This window comes from Gopherus evgoodei, chromosome 9 (assembly GCF_007399415.2).
Source record: "Gopherus evgoodei ecotype Sinaloan lineage chromosome 9, rGopEvg1_v1.p, whole genome shotgun sequence".
In the NCBI taxonomy this organism is placed as follows: Eukaryota; Metazoa; Chordata; order Testudines; family Testudinidae; genus Gopherus; species Gopherus evgoodei.
This window is the reverse complement of record NC_044330.1, coordinates 57,312,676-57,333,741: the sequence shown is the minus strand read 5'-3', so window position 1 is coordinate 57,333,741 and position 21,066 is coordinate 57,312,676. Positions and strand designations below refer to the sequence as shown.

General features: G+C 43.8%; 1 protein-coding gene across 4 annotated transcripts in view; it reads left to right on the top strand.

Moving 5' to 3' along the window:
• Positions 1-19,040, top strand: part of SEPTIN2 (septin 2) — a 59,509-nt gene extending 40,469 nt beyond the window's left edge. For 3 of the 4 annotated variants that reach the window (XM_030576005.1, XM_030576003.1, XM_030576004.1), the window contains 3 exons: positions 5,809-5,866; positions 10,488-10,600; positions 15,562-19,040. In XM_030576005.1, the coding sequence (XP_030431865.1) occupies positions 5,809-5,866; positions 10,488-10,592 (163 nt within the window). In that variant the 3' untranslated portion in view covers positions 10,593-10,600; positions 15,562-19,040. The remainder of the gene's footprint in view (positions 1-5,808; positions 5,867-10,487; positions 10,601-15,561) is intronic. The other variant, XR_004002055.1, reaches the window with a different exon arrangement.
• Positions 19,041-21,066: the final 2,026 nt, after the last annotated feature.

Genomic DNA, 21,066 nt, shown 5'->3' with positions numbered 1-21,066 from the left:
ATGTCATGGTCTTATTTTGTACAAAATCCCTTTTGAGAGTATCACTTTATTAGTCTGAAAGATCAGAAACAGCTACAGTTGATATAAAGCTTGAGATTCTATCCATTGTTCTCTGTTCAGAATGCATGTTACACTGGGTATATGTAAACCACACTTCCCGCTACTAAAAATTGAATTGTAACTGGTTTACTGTCCTTGGGACTCAGTTGGGTACCAGTAGAGCCAGTGGATGTGAAATGAAGCTATGGCAGCAGCCACTAATAAACTCTTAGACTTCCTCACAAGCACCCCTTGCCCACTGGCAGGCAGGCTCTGCAACTCCCTCAGAACCTTGCTGGATTAAGCCTTTAATAAGGAATGATTGCCTTTAGTATGCTATCTTGCTAATAAAGAACTTGTAACACCTTATCTATGAGGGAATTCCCAATAGTCTTTAGCACCACAGCTTTCTTTTTCCTCCAACAGCTGTTTGGCTCTCCATCCTGAAAGGGTTTCCATGTTTATTTACTGAGAGGAGGGGAATGGAAAAAGGAGAATGAGTTCTCTTCTCTCCCTCTTTCCCTTATGTTCTTTTAAATTCTCCCTACCATTCTCAAAGAAAGGGTATGGGGTGGTAGTAGTGAAAGAAAAACGGGATGACAGATACTGTGAGATTGAGGCAAAAAATATTCCGTTGTTCTTGGAAGTGTCTCTAGGGTTAGAAATCCATCTTGGCAGTCTACTTTTGAAAAGGAATTCAATGTTCTCACCAGATTCTACTATATGGACAGGTGGTTGGATTTGTTTGTTTTTGTTTTTTAAATCACAGGGTAAACCTGAGGTTCCACTACAAGCACTTTATTTTACCTCCTGCAAACTGCAGAGTTTTCCTGTATTGCAGAGTAATTGACAAATGATGCCTACTTCAAATATTATAGTTCCCTTTTCTTTGGGAGTTTGGAGAGTGGGAGAAACAGAGCTAGATCCTTCACAGCAGGAGTGAAGGAGACAGGGAAAACTTTGTTTTAATTAAAATTAATGTGTTTGTTTTGAGTTGGGGGAGGTCTGAGTTTCAGGTAGAAATTAATCAGGTATGCCTTGGCTTAAAGTTGAAAACTGCCTTCGTATGTTTCAGCCACTAGAGGGTTATATGATAACTCACCAGTAGAGCTGACAATCTTTCACAACCAGCAGTGGATTTTCCCTGCTGTTAAGACTGGCGAGAGAACCAGATGGGTCAGGATAGAAATGGGTTCCAACTCCTCTACGGTAGCCTGGTAGTTCAGTTCTCCCTCCAGGCAGACCAGCAAGCTATTAGTCTCTGTTTTCAGCCACCTTGTTCTTTGAAATTGTAACCCCTTTCTAGTCTTTAAAGGGATTTTTTTGTTGAACTGGATTCCTGTTATCTAGCAAGTGTGTTTCAAGGGCTTGGTGTTTATAAAGCTTTAATATAGAACTGGTCTATCTGTGATTGTGTGCTGCTCAGAATCTCATGGAGATTAAAAGTGGAGTTAAAACTGCTCAGCTTTCTGCCTCCATAATCTTTGAAAGAACAGGAAATAGGCAGTGTACACCAAGTTTCTCTGACAGATTGAGGATAGTCTATGTGTTTTGTGGTATCTTTCTAGATTACACTAAATATGTTTGTCTCCTATCTAGCTATAAATTTAGGGGCTGTATCTTACTTTGAGTATTATGAAGTGGTGGGTGTCAAATTACCATCTTCTTAGTAAACATCAATTTGTTTACTTTATGCATTTGACAACACTTAATGTATGATTAGATATGCATGCTTTGCTCTAGACGCATGTCTGCAATGCTATGCAACAACTGGAGAAGTATATTGGCTGCCACTGGATGTGGTGCAATGAATGGCAGGAGCTGGGAGTCCTGGTGCCATAGTTGAAGAATACAGATCACACTACCATCACTCAGAGAGCTAGAACCATGCTGGAGAGGACCCTGAAGGATGCCATCCACTGGCAATACGTGGAAAATCTGAAACGGAAGCCGGACCAGGGCAAGGCATTCAAGGTGACACACAAGTGGGATGCCAGCAACACTTCCTCCCCGGGGGCAGCTTCACCCGATTTGCCGACTGGAGGTTCATCCACAGGGCCCGGCTCAACTGCATCCCACTGAACGGAGCCATGGCAATGCAGGAATGCCGCTATGCCAATGAAATGCTGCCCCACGTCCTGTATAGCTGCAGGCACCATTACAGAGCCTGGCAGCTGCGACACACTACACTAGCCAACTACATTTTGGGCTGTATAAGTAGGGGCATTGCCAGCAGATCGAGGGACGTGATCATTCCCCTCTATTCAGCATTGGTGAGGCCTCATCTGGAGTACTGGGCCCAAGAACTGGACACCACACTACAAGAAGGATGTGGAAAAATTGGAAGGAGTCCAGCGGAGGGCAACAAAAATGATTAGGGGGCTGGAGCACATGATTTATGGGAAGAGGCTGAGGGAACTGGGATTGTTTAGTCTGCAGAAGAGAAGAATGAGGGGGGACTTGATAGCTGCTTTCAGCTACCTGAAGTGAGGTTCCAAAGAGGATGGATCTAGACTGTTCTCAGTGATACTAGATGACAGAAGAAGGGGTAATGGTCTCAAGTTACAGTGGGGGAGGTTGAAGTTGGATATTAGGAAAAACTTTTTCACTAGGCGGGTGGTGAAGCACTGGAATGGGTTACTAGGGAGGTGGTGGAATCTCCTTCCTGAGAGGTTTTTAGGTCAGGCTTGACGAAACCCTGGCTGGGAAGTTTTAGTTGGAGATTTGCCCTGCTTTGAGCAGGGGGTTGGACTAGATGACCTCCCTTCCAACCCTTATATTCTATGACACATCACCATATAAGATCACCTGGTTGGAGTCATCCCACCACCTATAGGGAAGGTTGCCATGAACTCCACCATCCCCAGAACCAACAGCCAACTGTGACCAGACATCGTCATCACCAATGAGGACTGGAAGCAGGTCATCATGGTGGACGTCACAGTGCCCTTTGAGAACAGGACCCCGGCTTTCTGCAACGCCGGAGCTCAAAAGGTGGAGAAATATGCTCCTCTGGCCGACACCTTGAGAACTGGAGCTTACCAGGTTCAGACAGATAAGTTGATCATCAGAGCCCTGGGCACCTGGGACACCAGTAATGAGCTAGTGTTGAGAGAATGTGGAATCTGTCAGCGGTATGCTCTGCTGATGTGGCAACTCATGGTGTTGGATGCCATCAGGTGATTTGAGAGACATCTACGTAGAACACATCACCATACTTGGGCAATACCAGGAGGGATGAGCTGGAGTGCTGATGAGAAGCGTAGTGGGGAAAGTAACTGAAATACTTTCCTCATGGATTGTATTTTCCAAATGGACAATCAATCCGAAATGCTCAATTACTGAGGGACAACCTACACTCATTCCTATATTTGCTTTCTGCAACCAACTCTCTGTATAACTTTTCATGAGTGATATACCCGAGTATTCAGATTCTAAATCTAAACTGAATTGTTAAATTTATTCACCTTAATTTGGTGATTTTATTATTGCTGATTATGCACTACATGTATCTTGGGACTTCTTAAAACAAACTATGTATTGTGAATAATCTGAGCACTATACCCAGATAGACAGACCCTTTTTTTCCTTAATCTGTGTACTATAAAAAAAAATTAACATTAGCGTTAATAAAATTTTAAAATTTGTATAGGTCTTTGAGGCTGCAATGGGGAGAGGAGAAAAAAATGGGAGGGAAACATGGTATGTGTAGTACTTGAAACTACTTCTAACAGCTTGAAATTGGCTACATTTTAAGTTGAAGTGTCCCTTGTAACATGCATTGGGTTACTTACTTAGCAGTTAAAATTAAATCTGCTTTGCAAGTACTATTGGTTTCTGAAGTCAGGCTGATTGTTGAAAGCATCATCACTCTTCTGTAGGTGATAGGCCTACTTTTTAGTGGTTGTTTGCATTTGGTGCTATCTTAACAATATATATTACTCGTTATACCACTTCCAAATACACCTTTCCACATGACTACAAAACACATCTCTTCGACTGATTTGCTTGGAGGTTGCTTTTTCACAGTAAGATCTCCAAACAGATGTATATACACTTTTAAAAAACCTGTATTCTTTTGTCTCTCTCAAACTGCCCCATTGGTGGAAAAAGGGAAGAATGGTGCTCTGCCCTCATTTTTGGGAGTCTTTCCTAGATATTTTATATGATGCTCATCAATGTACATATCTGAATTTGTATCATATTTGTCACTTACAGAACATGTGTACACCTGATTAAAAGGCCTTACCAGATACATGGCTAAATGCACCCACTTATTGAGCAAGCTGAATTATGTATGGAATATGTAGAAGAGTAAAGGAATTAAGGTGTTGGTCCCACTGAGTCAATGGTAAATGCAAGTAAAATTCCCAAGGTATTGGAATAGCAGTGATATGCTACATGAAATCCAGCTCTGACTTAAATGGCAAGTTATTCAGAAGCCAGGAGGAATTGTGAAGGATCTTTTTCTTCTGAAAAAGCTCTGGGTTTGCACTTGATACTTTGAGAAGACATTTTGCTTTATCTTAAATCTTGATGATAATGTATGGCTTTTCATATGGTTGATCGCAAACTTCTGGCACATGCTAGTTCTATTTCATGTCTCTGATCTTATAGGAAACAGTACCAGCTGCAAGAGCAGCCAGATTCCTCACACAGATCCTAGTGGGCCTCTAAGAAAACTCAAAACTGATGCCCAGTTATTTTAACAAAAACGAGGAATCCTTGTGGCACCTTAGAGATTAACAAATTTATTTGAGCATAAGCGTTCATGTCACTTCTGAACTCATGCTCATAGTTTGCCCATCATCTTAAACTTCTGGTTTGCTTCAGTCACATAGATAGATATATGAACTCTAGTACTACTTCTGAGATGGATCTACCTGTGCTACTCTGACATGGTTTTGGAAAATAAAATGGTTGAACTTGTGAAGGACAGAGGAGAACACTGGAGCACTTGTAGCATCTCTAGTAAATTGTATTTAGGTGATGGTGAACAAATTTTGTTTGATATTAGTATACCTCTGTTGTGGTAATCAAATATGTGCATGGACACAACTTTATCTTTACTGCATCAATTACTGCACTTAGTACTATTTTTGAACAGTGTTTATGTCCTGCATATAGAACAAGGATGACAGCTGTCTTAATTCACAGCAAGGAACTTTCTCCTGCATTCCTCAAGAATTGTCAAAACTGTGTGCATGCTTCTTTGTTGGTTTTTCTTTTTTGGAGGTAGATTGGGGGAATTGGTGTACTTGCTCTGAAAAAGGTTTTTCTTATGAAAAACGTTTTTCAGCTGATGTGGGGAAAGTGCCTAAATAAATCTGATGTGTATTTAAAGAAACTACATGTGAGAGATAAGAATGCAAGTCTGGTTCAGAATGAGAATCTTGGTTGCTTATTCATAAGATTAAGATTTTGTCACGGATATTTTAAGTAAAAGTCAGGGACAGGTCACAGGCAATACACAAAAATTCACAGAAGTCATTGACTTCAGTGTTTTTTTAAAAAAAGAAACTGACAAAATGGAACTGGTGCAGGATGAGAGCCCAAGCCCTGCTGGATGAGAAGGGGAAAGCTCCCACTGGTGGCATGGGGCGGAAGCAGAAAATGTCACAGTGGTCTCTGGATGACTTCTGTGACCTTAGTGACATAATCTTAGCCTCACATATGAACAGATATAAAGCTGCCACTTTGAGTAAATGAATCAGAAGGCACGCATGTTGATGAATGTTTATGCCTCTTTTTTTTTTTTTTTAATCTTAGGAAAATTGAAGATGAGGAAGTGAATAAAGATCAGATTTTGCAGGAAAAAGAAGCTGAAGTAAGAATGCTTTCTTTATAGACAAGCTCTGTGTTGCAGAAATGCTCACTTTTCATTCCTTAATTATTTTCTTTGGGGCAAAATATTTAATTGTGGTCTCAGTGCAGAAGGTGGGGGGGGAGATTTGTTGTCTTTTTTTTTTTTTTTTTTTTTCAGTTATTATAAACTTTCAGTAGTGTGAGTGACAGGAGAATGAAAACTTTCTCTCAAGAATTGTCACAACTGTGTGCGTGCTTGCTTGCTTGCTCTGGTAAATTCAAAGCTGATTTTTTTTTTTTTCAAAATTCCATCTTGGAGGGGACTGGATGGCTCAAAATAGTGACTATATGGAACCTTTAATCTCCTGGCTGCTAGCTCATATCTGTTTTGGATCAGAAAGTAGTTGCCATCTGCTGGTTGTTTTTAAGTCTGTTGTGAAATGAGCTTGGGCTCACTCCAATTCATAGTGAGCAGATGTGACCATATTGCAAAATCCCTGCTACAACTGGCATCAGTCTGAACCTTCAGAGCATTCTGAGGCACCAAGTTATTGAATGGACAGTTGACAATTATCTTCTTGCCTCTAGATACAGTTCTGCTAAACCAGGATTATCCACATAGCAGGGCAGTGGGAAGAAGCTTGTGTTATAATTCTAGAATTTCAGCACTTTAATAGGGCACTTTTTGTGAACTTTAAATTCACATTGAAAAATTAAATTTCACACTTAGCATATAGTTGTTACTCAGTGATAACCAGTGCTTTGACAAGTGTGAACAGCATTATAAGCAAACGAAGATTGCATACTGTAATTAGAATTTGCATTTGAACATGCAATCTGATAATCAGTCAAATAACTTCCTTCCATTACTAGGGTGACCAGATGTCCCGATATTATCGGGACAGTCCCGATTTTTAACGCATTTGTCCTGCGTCCTGACCGCACATCGGTCAGGTTGACCTTTGTCCCGATATTGGGAGATGGCTCACCATCACCGCCAAAGTCCCGGGGCTGGCGTGGCAGCAGTTCCTGGGACAGCTCCCGGTGGCGTGCCTGCCCACCTGCAGTGCTGGCGGCCCCAGGCACAGAGACAGAGGGGGTTTTTGCATGCTACACTGGCTCCCTCCTGCCCAATCAGCTGTGGGAGTGGGGCTTGCAGGCGCCAGCAGCGGGCAGAGAGCCCTCCGCCCCCACCCCACCGACCTTGACCCTAGGAGCCAGAGGGACCTGCCAGATGCTTCCTGGGACCCTCCCCAGCTAAGCACCGCCGGGACTCCCCACCTCGCCCCCCAGCAGGTCCCTCTGGCTCTTAGAGTCAGGGCCCTGTGCATGGTGCAGAGCGCCAGAGAGTGCCAGCCCAGGCTCCCGCCATCCCAGGAAGCACAGCAAGCTGGTGCAGCTGCAAGCTGAGGAAGAAGCCTGCCCCGAAGCAGCAGCGCAGTGCCACTCGGGGAGCCGTCACCTGGCTCCGGGCGGATGGAGGGGGCCCCGGCACCGCCCTGCAGACCATGTAACTCTGCTCCCCACTCACCACATGGACAGCTCCCTGTGGTGCACGGGTTCTGTTCAGTGCTGGGCGCTGTGCACAGCAGCGAGGTAAATAGCGCCCCCGCCAGCAGCCGTGACCCAACAAGGGCATTTGGCCGGGGACTGCAGCCTGCAGTAGCTGGAGGCAGGGAGGGCTCCAAGGGGTGCACAGCAGAGAGCAAGGGTGGTTGGTGCCTTGATGTGGGGCAGTTTCCCATGTGCCCTCCCCAGCTATCTCCCTCAATGGAGGTGGTTATAAAGCCAGGCAGGAGAGTCTGTGGCCAGTTTGGGTGAGTCTGCACTGCAGTTTAAGATCAGGGTTAGTGGGACGTGAGTCAGCTGAGCTGTGTAGGGAGCCCTGGGCTTAGGGTAACCAAATCTCCCAATATTAGAGGCTTTGTCTTACATGGGCAATTATTTCCCTTCCCCACCCCCACCCTGAAAAAAAAAAGTGTTCCAATTTTTTACACTTGCTATCTGGTCACCCTATCCATTACTAAACTTTCCCCCACCATCTCTAGAGATGAGCTTGTTGTCCTTCACAGCAGTAAAAGATCTCACTCCCCACAATTGCAGAAACCTTTCACAGTGTCCCTTTTAACAAGGACAAGACACCTTCTGAACCCCTTGCCTTCCACTGGTGCTCTTATCACTGGAGTGGGGATGATCTTTTGAGGAGGACTGTAGTTAACATGGGGGTGGCAGGCTTGTCAATGTGCGAAGTGGCTGGGAAGGAGTAAGGTTGTTGGGGTCATTATGCTAACTTCATTTTTAAAAAATTAATTAAATTGCAGAAATCTATTAATGCAGCATTAAGGGTGAAAACTTAAATGCACAAAAGCCAGGGCATTAAAAAAAAAAAAAAGTTCCTAGAGCAGTGTTGGCTCCATTACTTTAAATCTATCGAGACCGTCATTCAGTAGCCTAAATAGAACTTAAAAAGACTATATACAGTAACTCCTCACTTAAAATTGTCCCAGTTAATGTTTCATTGTTATGTTGCTGATCAATTAGAGAATATGCTTGTTTAAAGCTGTGCAGTGCTCCTTTATAATTTTTGTTTGGTAGCCACCTGCTTTGTTCACAGCTTGCAGAAAGAGCAGCTAATTGAAGCTATCTGGTGGGGGCTTGGAACCAGGGTGGACTGGCAGCCCCCCATCAGCTCCCTGCTCCTCTGAGTTCCCTGTCCAGCAGTCACCCAGCAGGCTATCAATTGCTGGGCAGTTCAGCTCTCCTTCCCCCCACTGCTGTGTGCTGCTCCTGCCATTTGCCTTGGAGCTGCTTCCGGAGCCTCCTGCTTGCTGTGCACGGGATGGGGGGGAGGAGAGGTGCTAATGTCTGGGTTTCCCCATGCTCCTTGCTCCTGGCCACCGCTCCCTCCCTTACCTCATCTCCATATGGGGGAGGGGAACATGACAGGGCTCAGGAGGAGCTTGCTGGCAGCAGCTGCTGTCTCAACTTGCTGATCTACTTAAAAGGGCAGTGTAGTTAGAGTGGGGTCAGCATACTTAAAGGGACAATGCATTTCTCTTTCACGCACACAGTGTATGTCTGTCTGTCTCTCTGCCATGCTGTCTCCCCTCCCTCCATTTGTGCTGCCCTGTAGAGTGTGAGGCTACATTAACAACAATGTGTTAACCCATGAGGGCTCAGCTGAGTGCTAGTTCATCATTTAGCAATAAGGCATTCCCTGGGAAATATCCCACCCTCTGACTTCACCACCACAGCCAAACTTCACAATCATTGCTGTGTACAGTATTAAATTTTTGTTTAAAACTTAAGTGTGTGTGTGTGTGTGTGTGTGTGTGTGTGTGTGTGTAATGTCTTTTGTCTGTTATGATAGGATAGTTTAATTTGGACAATTAATCTTGGATTATCACCAGACGGGTCTGCTCAGTGGTCTGCAGGGAGATGTTGGATGGGATGGGAACTGAGTTACTGCAGAGAATTCCTTCTTGGGTGCTGGCTGGTGAGCCTTGCCCACATGCTCAGGGTTTAGCTGATCGCCATATTTGGGGTTGGGAAGGAATTTTCCTCCAGGGCGGATTGGCAGGGGCCCTGGAGGTTTTTCGCCTTCCCCTGCAGCATGGGGCATGGGTCGCTTGCTGGTGGATTCTCTGCAGCTTGAGGTCTTCAAACCAATTTTGAGGATTTCAATAACTCAGTCCTGGGTGAGGGGTTGTTATAAAAGTGGATGGGTAGGGTTCTGTGGCCTGCCTTGTGCAGGAGGTCAGACTAGATGATCATATTGGTCCCTTCTGACCTATGAGTCTATGAGTCTGACAAAACAAATGTCCCTGGAACCTAACACCCCCCCCTCCTTCGCATTGATTCTTATGGGGAAATTGGATTTGCTTATAGTCACATTTTTCAGGAAAATAAGTACAACATTAAGTAAGGAGTTACTGTATATGCAATATGGTTGGGTTAATCTCAACAGTTGTTTCCTGACCTGTGCATTTAAAGGGACAATTCAATAATTCTAAAATGGTTTGAATTTTGTAGAACCCTCATCTAAGTTTTCTTAGTTTTAATATCCTATATGTTTGGTTGGATGGATGGATGTATTACCAGCACAGCTGGGTTCCTGGCAGCAATTCCTGTCTGCCACAGAAGAGGTTGTCTGAATTATTTTACTGTAGCTGGAATGCTTCAAATATTGCCTCTTTCTGTCAAGGATCAAGGAGGGGTGGGTAGAGGGGACATAAAAGTCAGCTTGAAGACTAGGGCTTTACTAATAACTTCAGTGACTGTAAATAGTTTAATTCAGCTCTCCAACACCACCACACACAATCCATTTTAATGTATTGCTGTAACTAAGAAAATAACACCAACAGGAAATAGAGGAAGTAGAAGCTTCTGCTGAGACACACTTGGGAAACTGGTGCCATATTTCAAAAGTGATGCCTGTTATTTTGATCAGTAAATTACTTACATATTTTTGTGAGTGGAGAAAAGCAAAAATTTCTTTAATACTTTTTTGATGGTTAGTTAAATATTAGTGAAGACCAAAATTAGTTTTCATTTAATAGAAAACAATCCATTGTGGCAGTGAAGAGCCACTTGCTTAGGAGAGAGAACTAAAAGGCTTTTTCTATACTATTCGTCTTTTCCAGCTTCGTCGCATGCAAGAGATGATTGCAAGAATGCAGGCTCAGATGCAAATGCAGATGCAAGGTGGTGAGGGAGACAGCAGTGCAGTTCATGGACACCATGTATAAATTCTTTGGTAAGACCTTCGAATGATTATAATAATCACCATAAGAAAAATAGTAGGTGTTTCAAGGCAGTGGAGAAAAATAACACGTCAACTGATTGATTTAAGAGGTTGAATCCATTTCGTGTTACGTTTTTAAATGTTCACACAGGTGTTTTTTAAAGTGAAGTAAATCAGTACCTTGAGGACAGAATAAGCATACTTAACTTAACTTAATTGAATATTGATGCTCTGAATGAAAAAAGTATTATGAAAACTTGATTACATTTTTTAAAATGTAACTTTCAATTTCCAGAAAAATGTGGAGAACTATATTCAGTTCTTAATTTCTGTTTGAGCTTCGTCTTGAGAGCACTGTCATGTGCTACTGTTCTAATAGTGGAGATAGTTTCTGTCTGGCAAACTGTTCTGACACTTAGACAGTTAAAGAATGGTGACAGTGAACTTAAAGGCTTGCTAGCGTGTATTTTAAATAGCTATCTGAAAAGTTACATTCAGGGTATGTCTACACTACAGGATTATTCTGATTTTACATAAACCAGTTTTGTAAAACAGATTGTATAAAGTCAAGTGCACGCGGCCACACTAAGCACATTAATTCGGCGGTGTGCGTCCATGTACCAAGGCTAGCGTCGATTTCCGGAGCATTGTACTGTGGGTAGCTATCCCGTAGCTATCCCATAGTTCCCGCAGTCTCCCCTGCCCATTGGAATTCTGGGTTGAGATCCCAATGCAAAAACAGTCGCAGGTAATTCTGGGTAAATGTCATCACTCAATCCTTCCTCTGTGAAAGCAATGGCAGACAATCATTTCGCACCCTTTTTCCCTGGATTGCCTTGGCAGATGCCATAGCAGGGCAACCAAGGAGCCCGTTTTGCCTTTTGTCACTGTCACCATATGTGTACTGGATACTGCTGACAGAGGCGGTACTGCAGTGCTACACAGCAGCATTCATTTGCCTTTGCAAGGTAGCCGAGATGGTTACCATCCCTATTGCACCATCTGCCATGCCATTGTAAATTGGTGATGAGATGACGGTTATCAGTCATTCTGTACCATCTGCTGCTGTCATGGGTGCTCCTGGCTGGCCTCACTGAGGGCTTATGGACAAAAATGGAAATGACTCCCTGGGTCATTCCCTTCTTTATGTTTTGTCTAAAAATAGAGTCAGTCCTGCCTATAATATGAGGCAAGTGTACTAGAGAACCAGAGAGCACAGCCACTCCATGTCAGAGCCCCAGAGATCCCGCAGAAATGATGAGCTGCATGCCATTCTAGGGGGTGCCCCTGCAACAACCCCACCTGTTTCTTCCCTCCTGGGCTACTGTTGCAGTATCCCCCCATTTGTGTGATGAAGAATGCAGGAATAAGAAACACTGACTTTTTTATTGAGATAAAATGAGGGAGAGGAAGCCTCCAGCTGCTATGATAGTCCAGGCAGTACAGAATCTTTTCTTTAGACATGACACGGGGGGGGGCTGATGGAGCTCAGCCTCCAGTTGCTATGATGAAGACGGTTACCAGCCATTCTGTACCATCTGCTGGGAATGACCGGGAGTCATTCCCATTTTTACCCAGGTGCCCCCAGCCGACCTCACCGAGGCCAGCCAGGAGAACTCACGGGCTGATGATGATGATGGATACCAGTCATATTGTACCGTCTGCCACCGGTAAGGGCATGCTGGTGTTCAGCGCTGCAACACCCCGTCTACCAGCAGCATGCAGTAGAGATAGGGTGACACTGAAAAAAGGAGAGAGACTTTTTTTTCCTCCCTTTTCTTTCAGGGGAGGGGGAAGGGTGTAAATTGACGACATATATCCTGAAACACTCAGGGAAAATGTTTTTGACCCTTTAGGCATCGGGAGCTCAGCCAAGAATGCAATTACTTTTCGGGGACTGTGGGATAGCTGGAGTCCTCAGTACCCCTTCCCTCCCTCCATGAGCATCCATTTGATTCTTTGGCTTTCCGTTACACTTCTCACACAGCACTGTGCTGTGGCCTCTGTCTACCATAGCCTGGAGATTTTTTTCAAATGCTTTGTCATTTCGTCTTCGGTAACGGAGCTCTGATAGAACAGATTTGTCTCCCCCATACAGCGATCAGATCCAGTATCTCCCGTACAGTCCATGCTGGAGTTCTTTTTGGATTTGGGACTGCATGGCCACCCGTGCTGATCAGAGCTCCACGCTGGGCAAACAGGAAATGAAATTCAAAAGTTCGCGGGGCTTTTCTTGTCTACCTGGCCAGTGCATCTGAGTTCAGATCACTTTCCAGAGCGGTCACAATTATGCACTGTGGGATGCCGCCCGGAGGCCAATACCGTCGAATTGTGGCCACACTAACACTAATCCTACATGGCAATACCAATTTCAGCGCTAGTCCTCTCGTCGGGGAGGAGTACAGAAGTCAGTTTAAAGAGCACTTTATATCGATATAAACGGCCTCGTTGTGTGGACGGGTGCAGGATTAAATCAGTTTAATGCTGCTAAATTCGGTTTAAACGCGTAGTGTAGACCAGGCCTCAGACTTTGTCTACCATCCAAGTCCATTCTTCTGTGCTCTTAGGACAAAGTACAAATTTTCATGGATAAATAGTTATTTGTTGTTGCAATGCTTTGATCAAGTGGTGATTTAAGATGACTACAGGCTGCTCTCTCCTGGACTTAAAATGGCCAAATGATTTTATTGGTTTCAGTAAATTCATTTTACATCTATGCACAACCAGGAGACAGTACACTGTCCTGTGATTTAGACTGTGCCATGGTGATCTGTGCATTTATGACCTTTAGACTAGGTTAATATAATACACATCTCCTCCTTCCTCCTCCCTGACTATATAGACCATGGAAGACCTTGGCCAGTCTGTTTGCCCCCACATCTTTCTGTCAAGTGCATATTTTTTTTCCCCATTGATGGTAATTCACATTGAGCTCTTAGATTTTGCTTAATTTTTTCCCTCCGTCTTCTCTTTGGTCAGACACCATAACTATGTCCTGGCAAGAGATGCTTAGCTGGTCTGTCTTCTTTCATCCTAATGACATGCCCTTCCCATTGGAGTCATCAGGATTTCACTACTACTATACTAGCTTCACCATAGACCTCCTGCAGTTCCCTATTAGATCTTCTTCTTTTGGCCATACTAACCAAAATCTTCATTTCAACCCTGTATTTTTGGAGGTATTTATCAGCTGTCTTTCTTCCTTCTTAGTAAGTGCTTGCTTCTCTCACATACATATAAAATAGTAGCCCTTACAATGGCCTCAGATCTAACGCTTGGTCTTTCTCAGTTGTTGTGAGCTGAAAATTCCATGCAGAGAAATGTAACAGGCATTTCCCCTCTCTAATCATGCCTTCTATTTCCTCCCTCATCTAACTGTTGTTGGTAATTGCTCCTAGGCATTTAAACTATCAAACTTGTTTATCAATTGCCAAGTAAGCTTGTCCAAGATCCTCATTTTACAACCATATATTTGGTTTAAAGTCCCATTTTTCTTGCCACATCCTTCAAGTCTCCAATCCTCCTTTGTACCTTCTTTCTCTTGGATAGCCCAGGTCATCAGTGTATCCAAAAAGTTGGTCAGGCCATTTAAATTCACCCTCATTCTGAGAATTTCATAGTGATTGCATCACTATTTCAATAGCCATGTTTGAGTCCTGGGGATACCACATCTCCCCACCTTAGTCCAGTGTTGATGTCAAATGGGGAAGAGATTTCACTTGTTTTTCACAGTCTGATTTTTGAATTGCAAACTGTTGTATCATCCTAATAATTTTGTCAGACTTTCCAAATTCCTTCATTGCAGCTCAGAGTCTATTGGGTGGACGTGTGTGTGTGTGTATGTGTATGTGTGTGTGTATATATATATGTATGTATATATATATATGTGTATATACATGTGTATGCATAAAAAAATTTTAAAAATGCTTTTGTAAAGTCCTATTAACAGCTGGGCAGATTCCAATCTTTGCTCAAATTGTTGAGGAATAAATACGCTCCTATCGTTTAAAAATCTCCAGCTGGTCCCAATATAGCAGCCCATTTGACAAGCATCACGAACTGCTGAGAGTACAATTGCCCTTATACTCCTCTCACTATGCTTGCTCCTCATCAAATAGCACATCAAATCAATATGTTACATATGCTAATTTTATGTCTTATGTTGGTGTGTAACAATTTGTGTAGTGTTCCAGAATGCCATAGAAAAAGGGTCTTCAGACTTTCATAGTGTAGACCTTGCATCCTATGGACTGCCTCCCTTTCCAATCACATGGTCTACCTCCCCTCTCAGTGGTGGTTAAATAAGAGCCCTGTGGTGACCACAGCAAGTGCTTACTGGGGAAATATTTAGCATGCTTCAAATTCAGTTTAGCACCTGGAAACAGATCCAGCCCCATGTGACTAACCTGCTTTCTGCCTACACCCAGAAAATTCTCCCTGGACCACCGTTTGAGACACTGCTTTAGCAACTGTAGGGATTTGGGGGAATAGGGAACAAAAAGTTTGTCCTCCAATTTTGAGGTAGAAAGTCTGTCACATTAGCAAACTTCCCCCCACGATGTCACCCAATGCATTTAAGTAGTGATGTCATGACATTGTTAGGCATAAAGAAAATCCATTTTTTCAGCATTGCCTGTATCTAAGGTTTTGAATCTTAATGTTAGTCTTTGTTGTGTTTATGAACTGTTAGAAAAACAAATTTGCCTTATCCCCACAGGCAGTCTCCTGCTCCAGAATTCAGAATGCGGGGGGTTGATGTGTCTGGCAAAGTGTGTTCTGGTGAGGCTGATGGAAGGAATGTTAGACATCATGTAGACTGCACCTTAATAGACCTACATGTGGAATACCGAAGATGATCTTTCTCTGTTAGCACTGAGTAATTGATACACACGCTACAGTTCAGTTTCTAAAATACAAGGTATAGTTACAAAACAGCTAACTCTTAAATATTCATATTTCTGCCTTCTTTGCAGATAACGTCATATGCAGATTAAGATGAAACATTCCAGTGTTGGGATGCAATAGTGTCTCTTACTGGGAAGGATGTCTTTTACCTCGCCTGTAACTTGGAAGTCACGTTAGAGTGTTACGTGCAAATGCATGGTAATTTTTGTAATATGTACTTTGTAACAGATTGTATTCAGTCAATATTTTATACCTTATATAGAGAATGTGATCAGTTTTAGTTTAGTAATTTAGTATTATTTTATTGAGCTCATTTTCTATAACCTAGTATATTAAGAATGCAAAATGGATGATACTGAGCCTTTCCTAAGCTGACTTAGCAGTAGTCAGTCTATTTGCTTAGCTCACTACCACCATTAGTCATACTACTTGTTACACCTAGGAATACATGAGTGTTGCTATAGATTGTCCAGTGATGTGATGTTTGACTAATTAGGGAGTCCAATGCCAAGTTAAGTTATTCTGTTTCCTATTTCTTGCATTGTTTAACTGTGTGCCTGAGAGACTCTTGGCCATTCCTCTATTCTTGTCCAGTGCTGAATAGCCATTGCCTTGGCATCACAAGTGTCTAATTACAAAAGAGGTATGCTTTGTCTTAACTAGGAAAGAGGTCATAAGAGAATTCCTTGTTAAAGGGGGCACTTGCTGAATGACTAATCTTGTCTACTTCCCCCTCCAAAGCCAACAGTCAGATTTAATAACATGATGTGCTACTGCAAAATTAGTTACCAGTGCTGTTTACAACCCACCAGTGCCAAAGAGATAATAGAAATGGCACCATCACAAAACGCTGAGATCTTTCTGGTCTCCTGCACAGCAGTGGCCTTGTTCTTCCTCGTCTACATTTATATCAGAGATGAGGAATACCATAACTTAATCCTGCAGTTAAATTCCACAAATTGTAGCTTTAATGGTCACTAAATTACTAATTTAAAGGAGTACTGCTACTGAGCAGATCAAATTTTGACCTACCTTAAAATTACTACAGTTTATAAATTGCTTTATATTCTGAGTATCTTTTTAATATCCAAAGTCAAACCCACCACAATAGCCTCTGTGTTGAACTCCTGTGCTGCCTCTAAAGCAGCTATCATTTCGTAGAGCTGCTCGTCTTCCTACTCATCTCTTCTGATCTTTGTCCACAATGTAGGAAGCAAAAGCAGCAGCCTTACTTATGTCTGCTTTGTCAGAAACACAGGTGTAGTGAGTCCTTTCTTGCTAAATGGATGAATACAAAATTAGTAGGGAAGGAAATGTAAATGTATAAATTTTGCCTTTTCCATAGAGAAGAGATGGTAAGGCATTTCAGTATTGCCAGAGAAAAATTTCAAGCCATGTTACTTAAATCTTTCAATATATTGAGCCAGACTGGTTTACTGAAGAAGTGACCATAAATGGACCAGAAATAATATTATAAGCTTCAGTTAAGGCATTAGAATGAATGCTTTAAAATACCTTACTATTCTTTTTTTTTTTCCAGCCCCTGTGTTTTTTGTTTGTATAGTGCAGCTAAGCACCTCTGTGCACTTTGGGTTCTCAAATGGTCTCAGTTACAATAGCATTCTTGGACATTGGACATAGCACATTTTGAAGTGCTGCTAGGAAAAACAGTTGCATAACATTTCAGTGAATTTCATCTGAGGTCAGTACTGTGATCTAAACTGCAATAGTATTTATAACCAGTATTAGGAAAAAACTGTGAAAGCTGATAAATATATATTGCAAGTGACAAGTACATACTTAACCCTGGTACTTAACCTTTGTTGGGCGACTGCTCCCTTCCTGTAGTCCTTACTTAAGCCAACTTCTGTTTGGAATAAAAAGATACTATGCAGTTAGTGCAGAAGCGTAGGTTGAGCTCTACCTGTGGAATTGTCATGAGTAAAGCTACAATTTAGTCATGGAGGTTATGGTAGTCACAGATTCCGTGACTTAACCGGACCTCTGTTACTTCATCCACTTCAGCTGTCAGCAGCTGAAGCCAGAGCTGGAGGCAGGACGGTGTCCCTGCCCTGCAACTGGGGCTGGATGGCTGGAACCAGTACCCTGCAGCCCCTGTCCTGCGGCTTGGAGTGGGGGCTGGAGCCGGGCTGTGAGCCTCTGTCCAGAATCTGAAGCAAGCACTGGAGCAGGAGCTGTGCACTCCCCATGGCTGCGCCCCCTGCTCCATCCCAGCCCTGCGGCTGCAGTCGGGATCATGCTGCAGAGGGAGCTGTGCGCCCCCCTCGCAGTGTCCCAGGGCTGTGCACCATCCCCCTCCCCCCACTGCAGCTGTGGGTTGGCAGGGGTTGCAGCTGCACATCCCTGTCCCATAGCTGTGGCCAACTCCAGAGTGGGGGCTGCATGCCCCCCATGACTGCACCCCTTATTGCACCCCAGCCTCATGGCTTCTGCTGGGGCTGCAGTAGGGACCATACTGCAGCTGGGGCTATGCGCCCCTGCCCAGCAACTGCAGTGGGGGCCATGTGCCCACCTCACGGCTTCCCAGGGCTACAGCTGGGGCTTGGCAGGGGCTGCAGCTGGTGCCATGCACCTCCGTCCTGCCGCTGTGGCCAGCTTTGGAGTTGGGGCTGCATGCACCCTGTGGCTATGCCCCTGTTGCAGCCACTGGAACCAGAGCTGTTACCCCTGCAATGGCAGGGGGCTCGGCCTGTTGGTCTCCCCCTCCCCCAACTCCATTCCTTCCCCCAACTTAACCCTGACCCCAGTTATTTTCAGTGAAATCACAGGCAGGTCATGGGCGCCGTGAATTTTTGTTTATTGCCTGTGACTTGTCTGTGATTTTGTTACGGTTATTTTTAGCAAAAATCTTAGCCTTACTTATGAGAGATCTTGGGTTTGGGGGGTAATATGTATTCATTGAACAGCTAGCTTTTTTCAATAGAGCATTATGGTTAGTTATTGAGTAAGTTGTTTTAAATTGATTCTAATGAGGAAATGTTCTATGGTGGGGGGGGAAAGAAGTGTAAATTCTTGGCATTTGCTATCTTAATTAATTGAATTGTATATGGTTGCTAATTGCTTCCACACATACACTCCTTGTGAGGGAGAAGTCCTGTGTGCCTGACAACTCTGAGGATCTCTGCTCTTCTCCACTTGGTTTTTGATGCTCCTGATTGCAACTGACATTCATTTATACAACAACTTGATGGGAAACCTCAAAAAAAACCCCATTCTTTCTCAAACCTCTTTTTTGCCTGAAGCTAATCCAGACTGGAGGAAGAGAGACTTGGAGTCAGAGGTAGATGTCATACACTAGACTCAAGCATTATCGCTGGTCCACTGAGCTGGCCACAATGGTTTTATTTTCTTTATTAGAAGTAATTTTACAATTATTTTAGGAGTCAGAGTACTAATACACTTGCAGTGCTTTATATTTGGCTACTAAAGGGGCTATTTCTTTGTATACAAACATCTTAAATTGCTGTATTCAGATTCTGTATTGTCATTAGGCCAGACTATATTAATAAAAATATCAAAATATACAGTGGGTCTTCATTGAATTCCTTCTGTAGTCTAACCAGGAATCATTAAATAGCATGATGGGTTTGGTGTTCTAGTTTCTCTTTCCCAGTCCAGTTTGTTGGACTCATGTAAGTTAAGAGTGATATATTGATGGAACTGCACACAAATATGGGAATTAAATAAAACCTGCACAGCACTGAATTACAGTCTATACAGTACACTTTTCATGCAGGTAATCCTGAGCTTGCAGAACTGTATGTATTATGTGATGCACTTCCCCTTCCAGCAACCACTTACAACTTCCCGTGGCCCCTATTGTTAACTTATTGCAGAATGCAGCAGCCCACTTAAATTCAGGCAGAGTGAGTTACAGCAGGGTGCCCTGGGATTGTTGACTCTCACCTAGGAATACATGTATTATTTTGGGACCTGGCTACCAATAGACTGCTTCTCTCTCTCTCTGCAGTGATTTGTGCAAATCAAAAGCACTAAAGCAAACTACACGATTGAAAAGTTATTGAGTTAGTGGCAGAACATTTCATGTGAGTGATTCTTGATTTTTGGAACTGAAGAACATTCTCACTCGCAGCTTGATTTGAAAGAGCCCAAATTCCCACTTAGAAGGATAGGTACTGTGTGCAGCTAAATGTCTAATGCACAATGGGACAAGGGGGGTGAGGTGATATCTTCCATTGGACCAGCTTCTGTTGGTGAGGGGGACAAGCTTTTGAGCTACGCAGATCTCTTCTTCAGGTCTGGGAAAGATACTTACGTGTCACAAGGTGAAACAGATTGCTTAGCATAAGTAGTAAACACTTTTTAAGATAAGAGCTCTGTGTAGCTGAAAACCTTGTCTTTTACCAACACAGGTTGGTCCAATAAAAGATATTATCTTACCCTCCTTTTCCCTAATATCCTGGGATCAACATGGTTATACCAACACTGCAAACAACAGAGAATTATATGTAATTTTGACGTGTGAAATGGAAACTCAACAAAATGAAGAAAGAAGATGTAACACTGACGTGTATTTCCTGAGCAAATGCAAGAAACCTAATCCTCGAGCACAGCGCCCCTCCCCCCTGCAGCAGCAGGAGTTTGGGTATGGGAGGGGACTCAGGGCTGAGGCAGGGGGTTGGGGCGCAGGATAGGTGGTGCTTACCTTGGTGGCGGGGGGGCTCCCCGGAAGCCGCCAGCATGTCTGGTTCCTATCTGCAGAGCGGGCGGGGACAGTGCGTGGAGCCCCCCTTGGCCCTGCCTCTACCTAGCCACTTCCGGGAGCACCATAAGGAGCCCGCCAGCCCCTCTCCTCCACCCAGCACCAGCAGGAGTCCCAGACCACACACCACCACCCCTCAGCACCCGCAGTGCCCCCAGGCTGCACCTCCCCTCCCCCAGAGCACCCATGGTACTCCTGGGCTGCCGCCCCGCCCCCCAGAGCAACCAAGTTGCAGTCAGGAGTATATAATAAAAGTCATGGACAGGTCACGGGCCATGAATTTTTCTTTACTGCCCATGACTGTCCATGACTTTTTACTACAAATACCCGTGACTAAAATGTAACCTTAGCTATGACAGGGTGCATTTCCCAGACCAGAAAATGATCTGTGTAGCTCAAAAGCTTCTTTTTCACCATCAGAAGAATAAGATATTATCTTACGCACTTTTTGTCTCTATCGTCCTGGGACCAGCACAGCTACAACAGTACTGCACAGTGGAGCAGATTTCTGCTGCACTCTAGCTCTGCCCTTTTTTAGCTGCTGGTACTGCCTGCTAACCTGGGATGGGAAGCCTTCTAGGGTGCATATGTTCTTCTTCGAGTGCTTGCTCATATCGATTGCAATTAGGAGTGTGCGTGCCGCGTGCACATTCATCGGAAGATTTTTACTCTAGCAACACTCGGTGCGTCTGCTGGGTCGCCCCCTGGAGTGGCGCCATTATGACACCGGATATATACCCCTGCCGACCCAACAGCACTTCAGTTCCTTCTTACTGCCTGTGACGGTCGTTGGAACAGTGAAGCGCAGCTTTGCTGATCTCCACGTCCC